This window comes from Tenebrio molitor, chromosome 4 (assembly GCF_963966145.1).
Source record: "Tenebrio molitor chromosome 4, icTenMoli1.1, whole genome shotgun sequence".
NCBI classification, from domain to species: Eukaryota; Metazoa; Arthropoda; class Insecta; order Coleoptera; family Tenebrionidae; genus Tenebrio; species Tenebrio molitor.
In genome coordinates this window covers 14,267,830-14,282,778 of record NC_091049.1, presented here as the reverse complement: position 1 = coordinate 14,282,778, position 14,949 = coordinate 14,267,830, and the positions used below count along the sequence as shown (strand labels likewise).

Sequence of the window (14,949 nt, the reverse complement as noted above, 5' to 3'; positions counted from 1 at the left end):
CGTGATCAGCGGCCAGAATAAAAACATCTTTGAGAATATCTAAATGCTCCTCTAGTGTTCCTGTAGCCACTAAGACATCATCCATATACAATATAACTTTCTGAGTACGAATTAAGTCAGAAAAAATGCCATATAGATAACGCTGAAATACTCGAGGGGCGTTGGTCAAACCAAACGGCATGCGGACGTACTCAAACTGTCCAAACGGCGTGATAAAAGATGTGTACTTAACAGAAGACTCTGCTACCCTTACATGGTGAAAACCTGATTTTAAATCTAAAGTGGAGAAGTGCTTTTTATCTTTAAGGAGATCCAAATTATCGTCGATCAACGGAGTGGGAAAGTTGTCCCGAATGGTAATTTTATTTATTTCACGGTAATCCACGCAAAGACGAGTTTCGCCATTTTTCTTCTTTACGAGTACAATTTTACTTGCATAAGGTGAATTACTCGGTCTAATTATCCTTTTTTCTAATAAGCCATCGAGAATCTTGCGAAGTGTTTCTTTTTCAGATAAAGACAGACGTCTGGGTCTAAAATAAATCGGCTGATCATGTTTTAACTGAATTACCATTTGACATGTGTCATCGAAATGATCCGTGTAACGACTTTTATAGTTTTTTTCGAAAAGGGTTTTCAGACACTCTTCATCCTTATAACCTACACGATCGCTAATATTTAGTTGGTCAACACCTACAGTCTTGCTCTCAAAATCTACGTGTAAAATCTCGTTAAAGAAACTAACACTAAAATTAGATGAATCATCTCTGCAACTGCTAGACTGACAACTAACATGGTACAATAACATCTGCCCCTAAAACACAACTATAACCCATAGTGTCTTCAGGTACAACGTAGAATTTAACTCTAATTTCCTTTTGAGCGTCAATTGTGACATCAGTAGTAAATATGCCCAAAATTCTTAGTTCTGACTGATTAATGCCAGTGAAACTATCTTCTTGAGTTATAGGCGTGTTGTAATTACAAGGTGGAACATACTGTGACTTAATAAAGCTTATCTTACTACCTGTATCTACTAAGGATTTCAAAGTCAAGCGGTGTTTAAATCCCGACTTGTTAATGGGAGAAATACGTACCTGTACTGTGCAGTCAGAAGGCACCTTAGCTTCTACAACACTAATTTGAGGCTTGTCTCTCTTTGGGCAATTCTTCAGTTGATGATCTGGCGAGCCACAGCAGAAACATGAACCTGGAGGTCTCTTTGCTTGGGTGCATTTACTTGCAACATGTCCCTCGGTGTTGCAATTATAACATCGTGTGGATTTCTTTGTCGTTTGAGACTTTTCTGAGGAGCTCACCGATGTATGAGCCGACTTCGTTGAAGATAATTTTCTATCTTCATTTTTGACGTCCTTCATAATGGTTAGAACATCCGTCAGTTCAAATGGATTGTTAATTCTGACAAAATTTTGCAACATTCGGTTCTCTATTCCGTCTATCAAATACTGTAGTATATCTTCTTCACCAAGGCGAGCTTTATTCCCTAGTCTCACTTTGTCTGCATAGTATTTTGTGAAGTCTTCACCTCTTGTCCACTTTCTTGCTTCGAATTCCCGCATAACTTCGACTTTGTTCAACCTCTTCTTGAACATTTGTTTCATTTCCGTTTTAAAATCGTTCCAAGCCATTGTTATATACTGAACCTTGGACTGATACCACCCTTTCGCGTCTCCTCGAAGTTTTCCAACCGCTATTAGTTTGATGATGTTGTCTGGAACCTCATAAGTGCTTCTAACGGCGTCAACACGTTCCAGCCATCCTTCTACATCATCTTCAAAGCCCTCAAATGGTGGCAATAGAGCCGCAATCTCGCTATTTTGAAACCTCGGAGACGACGGAGCAACGCTTGTCGACACAAGAGGAGAAGTAACTTGCTGCCGGCGAGCCTCTTCCTGTTGAAACATCAATGCACGAACAGTACTTTGTATAAGTTCGTCAACCGTCAAGGTCACACGTCCTTGGGGTGGTTGGGCAGCACCGGCCCCGTTTTGATTGTTCTCCACCACGTCGAAGTTAAAACTATTTGGAGAGCTCATGATTGCTTGTGACCAGCGTCACAAACGGCTTCGCATAACCAACTTTGACGCTCCACGATGCACTCGTGCCCCACTGTCCGATCACGCCTCACGGTGTTCCTCACGGCAAAGGTAAAACGGTTTCTACGTTCTACCCCACACCTGATGTTGTAGTCGTTGGTGGGCCGATTTAAATAATACAACGAACTAATTGTAGGAGCACGCCATGCTTACTTTATTCGCCGCCATTCTCTCTGGTCGACAGACGACATACACTCCGCGCAAGGCGCGAATTTCGAATCAACATAAAATCAGCTACAAAACTCTACTTTTTAACATATGTTGCAGATGTAGTTGCATCCGTTACCTTGAATTACCAATTACATAATACAAAATTCCCTAGAATTTGAAAATTTAATTTTTTTATTTATAAATTAAAAAAAAAAATAAAAAATAACATAAAAAACTCGCCTACGGGTCGTTTTCTAGACCTGGGATTCGTGCGCCAAATCAACCCTTATAAAACTCGTCCAAAAATTTCAAAACAGTTTTTTTAGCAGCAACATCTAAAATCGTTTCCTCGGAAACGCATACGCCTTCAGGCAGGCGTGTGTGATTGGTTATCTTAAAATCGTTTTCATTTTAAAACTAATATACTTTTCACGTGTGTTGTTGAAGAATCCTATAATTTTGCGCGTTATTTAAATTTGACGTTCACGGACTTATCGCAAATTTATTGTTTAAAAATTAGAACAACACTTGCGTATATAATAAGAAACAATACAATAAAAGACCATTTTTATGTAGTAAACTCATTTATACAGGGTGTCCCAGAACTCGTGCGTCAGCTGTTAACTGTGAATTTTATATTTAATCCAACAAGGATTCTACAACAAACGTGAAAAGTATATTAGTTTTAAAATGAAAACGATTTTAAGATAACCAATCACACACGCCTTCCTGAAGGTAACTCTACTAAATGTATGCGTTTCCGAGGAAACGATTTTAGATGTTGCTGCTAAAAAAAACTGTGATGAAATGTTTGCACAACGAGTTTTATAAGGGTTGATTTGGCGCACGAATCCCAGGTCTAGAAAACGACACGTAGGCGAGTTTTTTTATGTTATTTTTTAGATTTTTTTAAAATTTTTAAATAAAAAAATTAAATTTTAAAATTCTAGGGAATTTTGTATTATGTAATTGGTAATTCAAGGTAACGGATGCAACTACATCTGCAACATATGTTAAAAAGTAGAGTTTGAACATTAATATTGGAAGTTTTTTGGTGTAAATGACAATAATACACTGAAATATTGATAAAAATTTTCTTAGAGATCCATTAAACTACGAGTGCTTTAATAGATAAAGTCCATTCAAAAATCAAAAACCACCAACGTCGCATTTTCCTCGATAATTACTATCGGTAACCCTGTCTAGTGTAAAATTTGGTGAGACTTTTAATTTTGAGGTTAAATGTTTATTAAGTGTCTTCTTTTTCTGGGCATGTTTAAGTAAAAATAATAAGAATCAATAAATAAATGAAACGTGCTGCTAATAAAACAATATGAACGAAATTCAAAGCAATTGAATTTTATTTTGAATCAAATAAATGTCATAATTTATATTCACCAACATAGTATGAAAAAATATCTACCTAGGGTTATTTAAATTTTACCAACCTAAAGCAACAGGTGGTGGTTTTTTGATTTTTGAATGGACTTTAGTCATAAACGACTCCAAATTGAATGCAATAATAGACCTATTAAAAGATTCTAAAAACATAATTATATTTTTAGTTTGTGTTCTACTCATCTACTGTTCTTTGCCTTACGCGCAGCACGCGGTACAGTACCATGCGGTATGTAACAACAAAGCACTCAAGTTACTAACGCATGCGTATTGGTAAGGATCGTCCTGGGTTATTTAGCCTCTCGTGTGGAAATTGTCGTCGAAACAAATACTCGTATAATGAGTTCGAAAATTTCCGGCAATTTCGTACTCTCTCGTTGTATTACTAATGAAAATCGTACGACACTCATTAATGACCAATAGAAAAATTAGTTCACGAGCCATAACCATGGCAACAAAAAAATTTCTTGGAAATTTTTTGTAGGTAGACCAACCTAACTGTGATTAATAAGTGGAAGTTTTTTCAGCCAATCAAAATCATTTATTTTGTTGTTGTCTTGGTTATGGCTCGTGAACTAATTTTTCTATTGGTCTTTAATGAGTGTCGTACGATTTAAAAATTTATAATTGAAGAAGCATAATGTCCGTGTCGTTGCGATTTTCTTACCGAATATGCCCTCGTGTTCCACTCGGGCTAATTAATACGTTTTAGAAATGCATTCAAAAAAATTTCCGGAAATAATCAATGCACTAGGGATATTATAAGTGATAATTTATTTTCTGTCAATTTGACAGTAGGGGTATTACCAAAAGTCAATTCATTCATAAAATGTTTGTTATTTAATAAGTTGCATTTCTAAAACTTGATTACCTTTGTCATTAAATGTTCGCTGTTTGATGCGTTTAGTAAAAATTCCTCGATGTGCTCTTTCTCCAGCATCTTGGCCTTTTTTGATTTATATGTTTTAGATTGACTTTTCAGGTAAGCTTTCAGTTTTCCATATTTTGATATGTCCAGATTGTTATATACTTTCAACGTTGTTTTCAACATGGAATACTTCGTCCACATCGACGAGCTGGCACATTTTTTCTGGAGGCTGAGGAAATATGCCAATATTACATCCTCGTTGATACCAGACACTCCTCTTTCTTGTTTCCATGCGTTGAAATTCTGCAGTTCCTTTTCGTAGACGTCTTTTGATTTGATCGGCAACAAGTTTAAGCAGGCAATTTTGGCTTCTTCCTGAATTTTCAAAGGCACAAACACAGTTTCTTCGATTTCGTTTCTTTCGTGTAACAATTTACAACAAAATTAATAATTTTCAATGGCAACATGAATCTTGGCCTTCTCATAAAATGATTTGATTTTCGAATTATGAGCTGCATCAATTCAATTAATTTGTTAACAGAAATAGTTAAAATGATTCGTTGGATAAAATTATGTATGGAACTCGTGTGTTCTCGGTCATAAGTCACTCGTGACTTATTTCCCTTAGAACACACTTGTACCATAAATAACTATAACATGGTTTTCACATTGCAACGCAACATTTTTATTGGAATCCTTTATTTTCGAAGTGGAATTTATAATCCAGTTACTGGTTCTGTAGTTCAAGTTGTTTCTTTGTACCGACTAGCGTGTCAAACGCAACCTAACCTCTCAAACTAATGTACCTAAGTATTTAATGCAGCAGAGACAGATGCACTCAATAATTGTGTAGCATATTTAACTTTCATGTTTTCAAATGAAGTTAGTGATATATGCGCATCTGTTAATCGTGGAGGTAAACGACAATTTAATTTTTTATCGGCTTCATAAAACTACACGACGTGTTTCCAACAAGTTTTCTTGTTATTAGGTATGCACCAAAGAGTATTTCATAAAATTATTCCTGATTGCTTTTGTAAGGTCAGGAGTAAAGCTCGGATTATATGCACTAAAAAATGAAGAAAATATGCGCATATACAGGGTGCTCTTGAATATTTCTAAAATGCTCTAACAACTTTATTTCTTGTCTAATTTCAATAAATAATATACAGGGTGATCCAATTTTTTTTTAAATGCTCTAACAACTTTATTTCTTGTCCGATTTCAATAAGCGATATATCAAATGAAAAGGCGTTTAAGGGACTACGAACTGCCATATAATATTTATTTTTTAAAGAAGCAGTTTAAGTGGGATGATATTTAACTTTCTTATTTTAAATTGTGACATATGTTTTTCATTACTTATTTTTAAAGTCACTATTTTTCTAAACACTGCTGTATAAAAATATAATTTGTTTTTTGAAAAGTTTTGAAGAAATAAAAATGTTTAATAAATAATAATTGAGACATTTTAATGAAAGAGCAAATAAAATCATGTTGCTTTGTGAGACCTGTCAGCTGGAGCGTTTGTTACGCAAAGAATTTGACAAGTTGTTAAAATTGCATTTCCTCGTAACCATGAGTAAAAATGAATACCTTTGAAGAAATGACCGACATGCTACATATCATATCAGATCTAAACTCCATTCGAGGTACGGTAACAGCGTGTCCTTTAATTGTCAGGCTCGCACGAGTCAAACAACCCCTTGTTCCTTATCTTGTTGAACTCCTTGTTCATATTGTAATTCTTGTAGAATTCCGCATAGACGTTCTAACTTCTGTGATCCTCAACCAGGATTTTTTGAGCGAACGCCGCCACCGTACATGACGGTGGTCGCGATAAAATTCTTCTTAATAATAATAATAATAATAATAATAATATGTTTATTTTCAACAGGTTGTACACCCAAAAACAGGAAAATAAGGTAAAAAGAAAAAGATAATGTCTGGATACCCTAGACAGGAAAAATAAATACCGACTTAAAATGTAATAAAAACAAATAATAACAAAAAAAAAAAACAAATGTAACAGTGGCCATTAATAATAATTAATCAAACAAGTAAGGCAGTAAACAGTACAAATGTCCAGATATCATGTGAAATGAATTGGTTACAAATAAGTCACAGTCAGCACAGTAATCATTGGCATTTTTACACATTAAATAAATAGGACTTTTAATGTATATATTTGTACGAGCTTTATCACAATAAAAAGGGACAAACGAGCGTGAACTGATTCTTGGAACATAAAAATTTATATAATCTAATAATGGTGGACAATCAAGGCAATTGTGTAGTAAATCATGTAAAAATTTTACTGAGGCTACAATCCGTCTAACACCTAAGGAGTACATGTGGAAACGTTGCAGTAGGACAGCTTGATCGATCCCTTGTATAGGAAAAAATTAAATAAATTAAAAATTTTAGAAATCGTCTTTGAACAGATTCAACTCGGTTTATGTGAACCGTGTATATTGGGTACCAAATAAGTGAACCGTATTCTAGCTTTGATCTAACAAACGCAAAAAACAACAATTTCCAACAGGCAATATCCCGAAATGATTTTACAATTTTTATAAATATAGCCTAGATTTTTAAATGCTGTCGAAGTTATTGAGTTGATGTGGTCAACAAAACTGAGACCTTTGTCAAATAGGATGCCCAAATCGTCAACGCTTTCTTTTCTACTTAACAAAACGTCACCAATCTTATAGTTATTGCTAGGGCCCGGATTTTAGGCAATTAAAAAGTCGGAAATAGGTGCCTAAAATAGTCCCTTAAACTACTGCAAATAGTCCCTTAAAAACTGAAAATAAGCCATACTAGGTCCTTAAAGTTGTGGTTAATTAAATTAAAAAATGTGTTTTTAAAGTTTTAAGTAGGTACACACAACAAGATATTTACTAATTATTTTTTATTAATTAATATACAATACTACAAGTTTGTTAGTTATTTACATTGTTACGTATTTACATTGCATACAAGATATTGCTCTAAATTTTCTACTTTAAAACATTGTCGGTTATCCACCAAAATGGACTTATATTTTGAAAAACTTCTTTCTACCTCGCAAGAGGTAATGGGCGCAAATTTGTAATAAATTTCTTCCATTTTGGTGTCATGTTCCGGCACATCTTCACCTCTAAAAATTCTTGCCAATTCTAGAAGAAATTTGTATCCAGGATTTTTTTCAGTAACATCTTCAAGTTTTTTTAATGCTACTGCTGCTACAGGGCCTGGAGATTTTTTTAGGGAGGTAAATACGTTTTCAACAATTTTGATTGAATCGGTTAAAGGTAACCCATTTTTTTCCAATTGAGTAATACTTTCGCAGATTATTTTAAAATTACTGCGAACATAAATTAATTGGTTTTTTATTCCGGGTTTCTTCATTATAGACTGTGCTTTTTGAATAGCAACAGCAGAACTTCCATCAAAGGACATGACAACCTGTGAGTAGTTAAAAACAGTTTAACAATCAATTAATTTGCTTATCTTTTATATACTTACTTCTTTAATGGAATCAAAGTGTTCGCTGTAAAACATAGCAGCCTGAAGCCATGTTCCCCATCGTGTTAAAATTGGCTGTGGAGGCAGTGGCATTTCTTTTAGTTTTTCTTTGTACATTTCAACTCTCAAAGGTGCCTTAACGAAAATTTTTTTCACGTTCGAAATTAAATTATCCACATCTTCATATTGATAGCGAATTTTTTCAGCCACTAGATTTAAAGCATGCGCTAAGCATGTGACATGCACAATTTTTGGATAAAACACCTTAAGGTGTCTACCAGATTTTATCATATATGGTGCTCCATCCGTTACAAACAAAAGAAACTTTTCAGCAACAACTCTGGTACTCCACAAGATTTCTACGCATAGAAATTTTAAATCAAAATAAATTTAAAAAAGTGAAAAACCCTTACCTAAAGATTGATTTACGAATCTAGCTATTGTCTCATGATTTGTTCTTTCTAATTGTTTAGACGCCAAAAGATAAGATTTTCCAGGTTCATCTTCTGAAAGTTTCCCAACCAGACAATTCGCCACATATCGCCCAAGTGCATCTGTTGTTTCGTCAACTGAAACCCATATGTTAAAAGGATCCAGCTCATTCCGAATGCGGTCAATAGTCTAAAAGTGAAAATAATTTTAAATTAAATATTAAAAGATAGTATGTTCATACATCTTTGTAGCATTTTGGTAAATAATTTTTCCGTAAAGTAGACTCATCCGGAATTTTTCTACCACAATATTTTGTCAGAAAATTCTGAAACGCAGGATTTTGTAGTTTGTGCCATGGTATATTGGCAGCTAAAAAGACGTTACAAAGTTCCATATTGAATGTACTATTTGCCGATTCCTCCAAGTTCTGTGTCAGCAACGTTTGCCGAAGCGGTGTCATAATGTTCTCTTTATGGATGGCCGTTTGCTCATGCTGTTGCAAGTGACATTTTTTTTCGCATATAAACTACAAAAAATAAAATTTTCAAATAAGTAAAAAATATAAAATGACATATTTTTAATTATGCTTAACTTACCAGTTTACCACAAGCTTTACAAAACATTTCTCGGGTTGATTTTATTTCATATAAATCTTTCTTGCTTGTCCACTGTAATATTTTTTCGCGTAAACTAATTTTTTGTTTCGGCATTATGTTCACTTTAAACAGGTTCACAAGAAACACGACCACTGCACGGAGATAAAGTAAACGAGAAATGACAAATTTGTAATGCTTATATTTACGTCTCCCACCAAATTTCAGAGGAGATGGTTAATTTTATATTTCTTAAATTTTTAGAAAATGACACCCTTAAGGTTTCTCTTATTGTTTCACTTCGGGATTTTAATTTTCGTTTTTATGGCAAGGACCATTTTATAAACGTTAAAGCTTCTAACAATACCTAAGTATCAGAAAACATTAGACCGCGTATACCTGCACCCCTTCGAACAGAGGCAAACAGATAAACTCTGTAATTTATGCCAGTCCAGTCTAATGGTTTGTGGTACTTAGGTATTGTCGGAGTATTTACCGCTGACATCATGGTCCCAACCGTAAAAGCGAAAAAGTAATTCCTGTATTGTACTGCACTTTGTACATTTCAGTAATTACATCTCCTTAAATTTTAAAATCATAAAGCATTGTAAATTTTATTGAGGTACCACTTTTACATTTTCAATACCGTAAACTTCCCAGAATTCGAAAATTGGGAAAAAACCGCAAAAATGAAATTGATTTTTGGTCATTTTAGGCATGTTCAGGCAGTTAAAAGGTAAAATAGGTATTTAAAGGGCATTTTAGGCCGAATAGGCAGAATCAAATATGGCTCTAATTACTCTAATTAAGCCAGAAATCATTTATAGACAAGTTTCATACATGTGCCTTAAAAAATAAAAATAGTCCATTTTGCCTAAAATCCGGGCCCTAATTGCTAATAGGGCTAAGTGTTCGACTGAACGTCATTATTGAGCATTTTTCTATATTCAAGATAAGATGGTTGACATTGCAGCAGTTTACTAAGCTGCTAATATCCCCCTGTAAGCTTTCACAATCATTTACAGATGTAATCTCGCAATAAATCTTTAAATCGTCTGCAAAGAGAAGTTTGTGACAATTTTTTACTGGCGGCAAATCATTAATGAATATAAGAAACAGCAAGGGGCCTAAGTTGGATCCCTGTGGGACCCCTGAAGTTGGCATCACTAAATTTGAACGAACGTTCTGATATTCAACCAGATGAGTGCGAGTAAGGAGGTATGATTTAAAAATATTTACCAGGGAATTTGAAAAACCGAAATTACTAAGTTTTTGAATAAGGACATAGTGGTCTATGCAGTCAAAGGCTTTGCAGAAGTCTGTATATATTACATCAACTTGGCTATTATTATCAACATAAGAAATTGACTAAAACAAGCAAGATTGGTAATGGTTGATCTACCTCTCATGAAGCCATGCTGCGTTGTATCAATTCTTTGCTTGGAAAAATCATATATGTATTTATAGAGGATCATCTCAAAAACTTTAGAGAGGTTGCACAGTATAGAAATGGGTCCGTAGTTATTCATTAAAGACGGGTCACCCTTTTTAAGAACTGGACAAATACGCGATTCTGTCCAACGTTCTGGAAATACGGAACATTTTAGGATTAAATTGAACATAATAAATGATGGTTCTGTAAAAGCAGAGCCACAGTCCTTAACCACAAAACTTGGTACCTGATCTGTGCCTGCCGTTGGTTTATCTTTTAGCTTTTTAATTGCCATTGCAATGTCGTCTTTCGTGAATAAGGGAATGTGAAGATTGTTGAAGTTGGCTAAATCAACTTCCAAAGTATTAGAACAATTAGACTTAATGTAAACGCTACTAAAATAACTACAAAATGCATTAACAACTGAGGGTGGATCATCGAATTCATGGCCAACTATGTCATATAAAACATTTGGAATCCTAGTCGTTTTATTCTTTACTTGGATGTATGACCATAGTTTTTTGGGATCAGTTTTAATATCGCTCTCGATGTGACGAACGTACTGCTTAAAAGCCAATCCAATTTGATATTTTACAAGTAAGCGAAGATTACAGAAATCATTATGATGCAGTTCAGAACCATACTTTTTAAATTTTTTGCGCGCCGAATCTTTTCTGCGAATGTTATTAATAATTTCACGATTAAACCAGGGAAGATACTGATATCTAGGCAAACGAGATTTGGTTAGTGAAACGGTGAGGTCAAAAATACTATAGAGGTGCTGATAGAAAGCTTCACAAGCCAAATTCACATCTGTAAATGAGTTTAAATAGGACCAATCTGCAGTGGATATCAGGCTATAAAGTAAGGGATAGTTTGCCTTTTTAAAATTGTATCTTATATAGTCAGTATGTCCAGCAATTTTTTTTAAGTTATTGCGATTATACGAAAGTTCAACAATCAAAGCGGGATGATGAGCGTCTTCTTCAACAATTGGTACGTTATCTCTCAAAACTTCACAGCCTTTGGTTGACAAAACTAAATCTAGTATACGATCATATGAATTGTAAATGTTATTATATTGAGAGAATCCGAATAATTGCTGGTAATCTCTAATAAGTAGGGCAAACTTGTCTTGAGAGTTCTCAAACATATAGTTAGGAACGTTAAAATCTCCCATTATAACAACATTGTCATTATAGACATAGTCAGTAGTAGAAAGTAATTCGAAGAAGGTCTCAAGTATCTCGAAAGAAGAAGATGGTGGAATATAGATAACAAAGACATATAACTATGTGCATTAACAACGATTTTCGCGCCAATCATATCAATTGAGGGAACAGTACTAATAATAGTATTCAAGTTTAGAGGACTGCAGTTTAAGTGGCTTTTGACGGCTAACAAAACACCACCACCTTTGCTGACACCACACGCGGAAAAATTGCGATCACTTCGTAGAACACTGTAACTTCCCGGAAATAATTCACACGTGCAAATGTCGCCAGAGAGCCAAGTCTCTGTCAAGCCAATAATATCAATGTTACTAGAACATATTGAGTTGTAAAAACGAAGAACTTTTGATCGAAGACCTCGAACGTTTTGATAGTAGATAGAAAGAGATGTTATGTTTGATTTATTTCTCATCTCCGTTCTGAAAAATTCTGTTTGGATTTGGTATGATTTGATTTAATTCCATTCTCATAAAATTTCCTTAAAGCGACTCCTTTTGGCCAGAATTCAGATGACAACAAAGTTCCATAAAATTCTGAGTTAACAATAATCTTAAAGGAACTATAACTTTCAGGAAATCTTGACTTCAGTTTTTCTACTTTGACATCCGGTTTTATATCCTCCGACTCACAGGGATTCCGTATTCTAGAGGAGACGTAATTAAACACATCCTCTGCAGTCTTGTTTGGATTGACTTTAGTAAGATGAAAAGTCGACTTGCGATTTTTTTTAATTACTGCAAAATTCTCACCATTATCGTTGATGATCTGCTCTCCACTTCCTATGATAAGAGGTCTACGTTTCTTACTAGTGGTACTTGTATCATTCTTGCTAGTGCCATCGAGGCTCTTTAATTTGTTTGCAAAAGTAAACTCACTTTTATCGATGACTGAACCACTCATACCAGCAGATAAGGTATCGGACTCTGTTTCTTTTTCATTAACGGAGATAAGTTTTTGTTGGCTTGATTATGAGATTTTACCTGCTTTTCTTGGTTTGATATCAAATTTTCTAAATTTTCATGTTGAGATTCAAACTTATTATCCTTGTTTTTCGTTAGTAGTTTAATTATAAATCTATATTTGATTTTCTTAGAATGGTAACCTCTAGTTCTAGACTTTTTATTTTTTCATTAATAGAATGAGTTTCTGCACTTAACGGCTTCTTCCACTATCGCCATAAATTTATCACTTTAAAAATTGGATTATAACTTCAGCAACCCCAGCCGTTGAGTTGACCTCCTTTTCATGGACACAATTAGGGTTTTTGGCCAGATTTGCTGTATTAAAACAGCTCGGATGAAGAACTTCCAGACATTTAACACATTTCCACTGTTTTACTGCTATTTTTCTGCCACAATAATTACACTCTAAAGGTAATACATTTTTAGAGCTCATTGTACATGAACCTGACTCGGTCGCCATCTTGAACTTGAAATGAAAAGTCGTCTTTGCATTATATTGCTTTCTAGCTGTACTGTAGCGCTTTTCGTTTTTGCGGAGTGCCTCACCCGGATAAGCGGGGCTGCCTTCTACATTATGAGAAAAGGTTTGCACAGAAAACCAAAATAAAGTTTAAAAAATTATTTTTATATTGTGAAAATTATCAAACAAAAAACACAGAACAAGTAAAAATGTTCGAACTAATTATTTTATACTAAATATTGTCCAAAAGCCATGTTGTTCAATGCACACTTGGCATCGCCGTGAAACCTCCAGTGCAGAGTTCAAAAGAATATCCGCTGGTATTTCTCTACATGCGTTAACAATTCTTTCTCTCAAAACTTCTACACTGTTGGGGCGTGTAATGTATACCAGATCCTCTAGATATCACCAAAGAAAAAAATCTAAAGGGGTGAGATCTGGTGATCTCGCGGACCATCGAATTGGTCCGTAAGTACCAATCCACCTGTTCACCAAATTTCGTATCAGGTAAATTCGTATTTACTCTTGCATTATGGGGCGTAGCTCCATCTTGTTGAAAATACATCCAATTCTTCAACAAAATTTTCTACATACAGCAAAATTTGACGATATTTTTGGGCATTTAACTTCCCTTCGATGACATGGGTTTGGACAGTAATATGGGGGTTTTCACGTGCCCAGTGTCGATGATTATGGCAATTAAATACTCCATCATTTGAAAAAGTGCATTCGTCAGACCATAAAATTTTTCTGCGTAGGTCTTGTCGTAGTTGATTTAAATAAAACTCACAAAATCTAATTCTTCTGGCTGGATCTCCTTCTTGTATCTATGGCATGAACTTTTTGTGGAATATACGGTTTCACTTTATGTTTTTTTAAAATACGTTGAACTGTTCCATAAGAAGTTCCTTGTTCAGACGCTATTTGACGAATAGAAGTGTCAGGGTTTTCGTCAATGCTCAAAATAACATCCAGTTCTACGTTTTCGTGTCTGGGAACTGGATATTGTTTTTTTGGCTTTTTGACCGCACCATAAGTGCCCAAATTTGTCTCTAACTGTTCAAATTTTTTGTGGTAGGGAACTGCCCGATTAGGAAAACGCTGATGGACGCCTGTAGCAAGTCGGTCATTTCTTCAAAGGTATTCATTTTTACTTACGGTTACGAGGAAACGCAATTTTAACAACTTGTCAAATTCTTTGCCTTACAAATGCTCTAGCTGACAGGTCTCACAAAGCAAACAATTTTATTCGCTTTTTAATATTTTTATACAGCAATGTTTAGAAAAAATAATGACTTTAAAAATAAGTAATGAAAAACATATGTCACAATTTAAAATAAGAAAATTAATTAAACTAATTAAACTGCTTCTTTAAAAAATAAATATTATATGGCAGTTCATTTGATATATCGCTTAGTGAAATCGGACAATAAATTTTCTAGGGAATTAAAAAAAAATGGGATCACCCTTATAGTCTAAGAGACTATAAGCTGACATACAACATTTTTTTTTAAAGAAGTATGTAATGTAAGTAGGGTGATATTTAATTTTCTTATTTTAAGTTGTGATATATGTTTTTTAAATTTATTTTTAAATAAACTAGCCAAAATTGAATACGGAATTCCACAATTTTTCTTAGAAAGCAAAATAATTGCCCCAATCCTCCCACGTATTCTTAAACACTAGATAAATTTAAAATGTTACAGGTACTTGGAACATTACATCTAATGTGTATCTATATATATAAAACAAAGTCGGGTTAGTTACGCTATTTATAACTCGAGAACGGCTGGAC

General features: G+C 34.3%; 1 protein-coding gene across 1 annotated transcript; it reads right to left on the bottom strand.

The window, feature by feature from the left end:
- Positions 1-7,432: 7,432 nt before the first annotated feature.
- Positions 7,433-9,956, bottom strand: LOC138128395 (uncharacterized). Its single transcript, XM_069044601.1, has 5 exons — positions 9,072-9,956; positions 8,717-9,001; positions 8,457-8,664; positions 8,044-8,402; positions 7,433-7,983 (listed from the first exon to the last, which is right to left on the bottom strand). The coding sequence occupies exons 1-5, from the start codon at positions 9,183-9,185 to the stop codon at positions 7,495-7,497; spliced, it is 1,455 nt and encodes a 484-aa protein (XP_068900702.1). The 5' UTR covers positions 9,186-9,956; the 3' UTR covers positions 7,433-7,494.
- Positions 9,957-14,949: the final 4,993 nt, after the last annotated feature.